This window comes from Coffea eugenioides, unplaced genomic scaffold (assembly GCF_003713205.1).
Source record: "Coffea eugenioides isolate CCC68of unplaced genomic scaffold, Ceug_1.0 ScVebR1_1327;HRSCAF=2159, whole genome shotgun sequence".
Lineage (NCBI taxonomy): Eukaryota > Viridiplantae > Streptophyta > Magnoliopsida > Gentianales > Rubiaceae > Coffea > Coffea eugenioides.
In genome coordinates, this window is record NW_020861721.1 from 103842 (window position 1) to 109821 (window position 5980).

General features: G+C 38.7%; 1 protein-coding gene across 1 annotated transcript; it reads right to left on the reverse strand.

Annotated features, from left to right (window-relative positions):
* Window positions 1-1856: 1856 nt before the first annotated feature.
* LOC113755228 (40S ribosomal protein S4-like) lies at window positions 1857-4620 on the reverse strand (the record flags this gene model as incomplete). The annotated part of the gene is made up of 2 exons (XM_027299279.1): window positions 1857-2316; window positions 4556-4620. Coding segments are annotated over 2 exons (525 nt in total), but the record flags the coding sequence as incomplete, so codon positions are not given.
* Between the last annotated feature and the right edge of the window lie 1360 nt (window positions 4621-5980).

A 5980-nucleotide genomic window follows, 5' to 3' on the forward strand; every position in this document is an offset into this window, starting at 1 on the left:
ACTTGATTTCTGCTCTGCAATCTGTTTATTTGTTCGAGACGAGGGTGTACTTTATCACACTCGTTCTCTAGTCTGTTCATATGCCAATTTACTATGCAAAATTTGAATCTGTTATCTGTGTCTGCATCTGTTCGGATTTCTATGACCTATGAGCTCAATCCTGTGGCTAAGTTATTCGAGTCGGGCCGGCAAAGGGCCTGGACGATTAGATAACGAACCACGGTAGTCTGTTCGGGGATTTTGGGTATTGAGACCCTTGATTCCGGGTATACTCGAGTATTACCATTTTGTTCGTTTGAGGTGAGCGGGCCCGGTAAAGGGGTGTTTGGTGGACGGAATTCGGTGATAAGAGGGGTCTACGGACGCATTGGTTCTATATACGTTGACGGAGAGTCAACCGGTTTGGATCAAGTATTGCGCTGGAAATTTGGCTCCTGAGAGCCACCCGTATCCTTCTGATTTGAATCATTGGTTCCTTTGCTTTACATCTGGCATGTGTACTTGATTTGATTTGCTAAACGTGACATGCCATGATTTTAATGCTATCTGTTTGGTACCTCATTGAGCGCAAGCTCACCCCGTTCTGTTCCTTTTGTTTTCCTTACAGGAAAATAAACCCTTTTGGTCTGGATTTGACAAATGGCTGCCAAATTGAGCTAGTTGAACATATCTTTTGCATAGCTCATGTATTAAAACCCTAAGTGTACTCTTGGGGCGTTTGTTTTTGATTTGGCAAACCGTGTGTATATATTAACTTTTGAAACTTTTGTATGTCATTTTGATTGGTAAACGCTAAAGTTCAGATGTGAATGTTTGTTAGCTATTTCGGTTGGGTTCTGACGGGTCGGTTACTATTCATGGCCGACTCCGGATTTCATTTTAATTTATTCTGGGTTATTTTACTATTTTGATTTGTTTACGCGCGTTTGTAAGTTCCGGATTGAAGCGGATAGCTATAATCTGATCCGTAGTCCTGGCGAGAGCTGGGCAGGCAGTCCGCTAACCCCTTTGGTTCGCCTTAGGGGAAAGTGGGGCTGTCACAGAATGCTGTAATTAATGAGCTTTCGCTTGGATGTAAACAATCTGATTGATGTTGAAAAGTAGAGTGCCCGCACATCATGTTGGTAGTGCTTTTTCTTTTTTATTCCTTCTTCGCTTTTTAGTTTTGTTTCATTGTTTTGTGTTATTCATTTAGCTTTTGGAGTTTGTATGTTTGACTTGAACACCTAATGAGTGATAAGAGCTGAAGCAGTTTGAATTTAGAGGAGTCCTTAGAGCGACAGGATTGAGTCTTAAGAGAAAAAAAAGGTTTATGGGGCTGGAATAACTGTTTGCTGGGGAGGGAAACCTATTTGATTCGAGTTTGTTGGTCGTAGTACCCTCTAACCAAAAAAACAAAAAAATCCAGTGTTGATTCGCTGCCAGAGTCATTAAGGGCTAAGCTGGACTAAGTTCGATGCTTATCCATCCATTAACCAGGTTTTGTTACTTAGTTGGACAGATTCTGATAAACTTAGCTAAAAAGTGGGAATGAGTGAAAGTTGAACACTGTAGGGGCACATAATCCTTGTTTGCTTGTGGCACAGAATACTGCTAATTAATATACATACAAAAGAACATCAATGGCGGCACATTATCAGAAACTAGTCATATAACTATATGTATTTTTTTTTAAACCTGTAACTGTAGGGTTCTAGATAGCAGTGCAATCACCGTGCCAACACAAATATTTAATGTCCAAAACTGTAACTAAACAAGACAAATAAAACATTAAACCCAACTCAAAAATTGCAACATCTTAATACTAGTTTTGCAAGTAAAATGTTACCCTCCGAAAGATGCTAGTAGTAGAAAAATTAGGCAGTAGTAGCCGCCTGGGCAGCAATCCTTTTCCTTTGTTCCTCTATAACTGACAACTTGATACCTTTCTCCTTTGGAAGAGACACCCAGGGCTTTGCACCTTTTCCAATGATGAAGACATTACCAAGACGAGTAGCAAACTCGTGACCTGTGGCATCTTGGACATGGATGGTCTCAAAGCTTCCCTTATGTTTCTCTCTATTCTTGATTACTCCAACCCAACCTCTGTTCCTTCCCCCAGTCACCATGACAACATTCCCAACATCAAACTTGATGAATTCAATAATCTTGTTGTTCTCCAGGTCAAGTTTGATGGTGTCATTGGCCTTGATGAGTGGGTCTGGGTAACGAATGGTATGACCATCATAGGTATTCAGGTATGGCTTGCCCTTCTGTCCAAACTGTACTGATCGAACCTTACACAACTTAAACTTTGCCTCCTCATCCCTGAAACTTCTGGTTTGATTAGCTGGCCCTGGCTATGTTGTTAACTAAGCTGATATGGTGATCATTGTCTGTGTGGCCCGGGATACAGTAGTGCTTGCCAAGAAAATCTCACAAGACTCCAGAATTAATTCCTATCTGCCTTACATTGTGTTTTGCATTGCACACAGCCTCCTCACATGCTTACATTGTGACATGTTTGAATTTAGTAATAGCTGTGTTGTATTTTGTTTAATTTTTATTATTGTTGTATGGGAAGATTAATTTCCTATATTTATTATATGTGTTGTTGTAATATCATGGTTGCATATTTTTTTGTGTTAGGATCAACGGTGCTTTTGAAAAAACATGGATAGGAGTTGGATGACAATTAAAGATTACTTGCATCCTAGATATTTGGCAGGAGTGAAAGAATTCGTTCAGTTCGCTTATTTAGGCAAGGATCCCACATATAAGCTCCCTTGTCCATGTAAAGGGTGCAACAACTTTGAGGATCAAACTATGGAGGTCATGAAAAGTCATTTGTGTGGGGGAATTGTTGAGAGCTATACTAGGTGGGTATATCATGGTGAAAGGTTTGAGGATTCTGATGAGGATGAAGATGATAACATAGTTTTAGATGAAGAAAACAGTGAGTCAGATGATATTCAAGAAATGTTAAATGACGTTGGTACTGCAAACTTTGGCGAGAATTGGAGAAATTCGGGGGAACATAATAGGGATATACCAAATAAGCAAGAGGGGGAAGCAAGTAAGTTTCTTAGATTATTATCTGAAGCTGAAAAAAGTCTCTACCCGGGTTGTGATAAGTACTCAAAACTTTCCTTTGTTGTCCATATCCTTCATTTGAAAACTATGAATCGGTGGACTTGCAAATCCATCGATATGCTGCTGAAATTCCTCATTCAAGTCTTCCCCATGGCATCAATTCCTAGCTCATACTATGATGCAAAAAATTTAATTCGTGAGCTAGGACTCAAGTGTGAAAAAATACATGCATGTGAAAATGATTGTGCACTTTATTGGAAAGAAAATTAAAGCCTCGATCACTGCCCAAATGAAAAATGTAAAGCACCTCGTTATAAATCCCCGGGTTCTAAAATTCCTAGAAAAGTGCTTCGCTATTTCCCCTTAAAATCAAGGTTGCAAAGACTATTCATAAACAAGGAGATAGCTCAAGATATGAGGTGGCATAAAGAGAGACGCGTTCCCAAGGAAAACACAATGACACACCCTGCTGACTCAATAGCTTGGAAGGAGTTTGATAACTCACCCATCTTTTGCCGAAGATCCTCGTAATGTTAGGTTGGGGCTTTCAACTGATGGTTTCAATCCCTATGGAAACATGAATAATGCATATAGTATATGGCCTGTAATCCTTGTTCCTTACAATCTACCACCTTGGAAATGCTTAAAGGACCCTTTTTTCCTGTTATCAATGATTATTCCAGGTCCTAAGTGCATAGGAAATGATATGGATATATTTTTTAGGCCTCTAATTGATGAGTTGAAAGAGTTTTTTGACACTGGCTTTGAGACTTATGATGCAGCCGTGGAAGAAAAATTTATGTTACGGGCTGCTCTATTGTGGACTATAAGTGATTTTCCAGCATATGCCTATTTGTCAGGGTGGAGTACGAAAGGTTATAAGGCCTGTCCTATTTGTTTAGATGATACATGTGACGCCCCGAAAAAAAATGAGTTTGAGAACCCGGAAATTTTCTACTTTTCTAGGGTTTATTTGTTTAACGCCCGCTTTTCTACATTTTCTTGATTAGAAAATTTTCCAGATAAAGTTTATGAGCAAATATCGTTTTCAAATGATTTTTCTAGTATTGGAGAGTTTTTGAGAAATTAAGAGTTTATAACGGACGTGGGACCCACTAGTGCGAAAAGTTCGGAAAAATTCGGCCAATTAGGTTAAATTTCGGATACTGTAAAATTTATCGGGTGTTAATGGATAAGTAAAGGAGTGTGAGGTGATTGATGTGAGAGAGAAAAGAAAGGATTGAATTGCATTTAATGAGATGCCATGTGTCATTTTTCTATTGGGTGGACTTTATGATTTACTATTCATGGTTTTGACCTTTTGACTTATGGATTAAATATCTTCAAAATTCACAAAAAAACTTACCATTTTTCACCCCTTGATGGCCGAACCTCTCCAGCAAGAAGAAAGACAAAACTCTTCAACATCTTGGCAAATTCCTAGCTCAAATCATCCAAACTACTTGCTTAAATTAGTTTTTACTCCATAAAATTCCTTCCTTGGGTGCTAGGAAGTAGTTTAGTGAAGTTTGTTTGAAGGCTTAAGGTGTCCAACATCTTCCTCTCTCTTGGTTACTTGGTAAGTGATGCTAGAACACTCTTCTACACCTAATGATGTTTATGTTATGCTTAGAAGTAGCTTGAGTAATGGAACATATGATTTATTTCTTGATTTGAAGAGTTTTGGTGAAGTTTTCCATTTTATGATGAATTTGCTGGTTTAATATGAATGGGATGTTGTGGTCTTGTATGATGAATGGTAATGGTTTAAAATGACTCTTGTAGGTGTGAATTGTTGATAAATGCAATCAATTTTGAATTTGGAAGAATTTCTGGAAAATTAGGGTTCTTGGTTGAACATTCTGTCTGAAATTTTAGGTCATAGATAGAGGCCGAATTGGCCTTTGCTCAAAACATGAAATTTGTAGGTATTGATGAGTTTGAAGTGTCTGCAAAATTTCAGGGCATTTGGAGTATTGTAGAGTGAGTTATGCCGTTTTTACTGTTTCTGTTCTGGGTGATCAGAATGTGCGAACTGCGCTTGTAATCGTCTGTTTTGACTGGAATTGGTTTGGATTTTGTTGTTGGTGTCTTCTGATGAAATGTATCTTGATGTCTTAGCTATCATATGCCTTTGGAATCAATGCATTTGGACCTGTGTAGACTGAGTTGGACGAATTACAGCATTGTGTGATTTGGGAACCTGCAATTACGGTTCTGGTTTGGTATTCTGCATTTTTGACCTAGTTGTGCTAGGATTTGGACTGAGTGGCCTTCTACATTGTTATAGCCCTGGTTCTTAGCTTCGAAATGGTGGGTCTTACACCCTAATCCGATAATCGTAGTGCAAGTTGTGCCATTACCGCAAAATGACGTCAAAACTATTTTTCTGGTTTGAGCTAAACCTTCATTTCCGGACTCTTCCCTAGCTGGACTTGTACTAGTACTACTTGGAGCTTGCTGAATAGCTATGGGATGAACTTGTTGTTGTTGTGTGTGTACCTTTGGGACTGGCTGAGGATATAATGAAGCCGTGATGGCTGGAAAAAGTAAGGAAATTCAGGGGAAGTGCTGTCCGAACTTTTGAAGGAAGTTATTTGCATTGAGTTTGTGATTGAGGACTTGGATTTGAGCAAGGCAATGATATTTGATGGATGATTTCTGAGTCATGGAGGTGAGTGACCTCAAACTGTTTCCAAATTTACTGTTGAACCGCTTTCCTGCATTATCTACTTTTATCTACTTTGAACTGTTTTCAAAGTTACTTTTGGAACTGTTTTCTTACATATCATGTGTGCTTGCATCTTAGTGTCTTGTTATTAGTGATTTTGCTTTCAATGATTGTTAAAATGAGTTTTCTAGGCGAGTGTGTACTTTATCGCACTCGACCTACATAAAGATGAAAGTT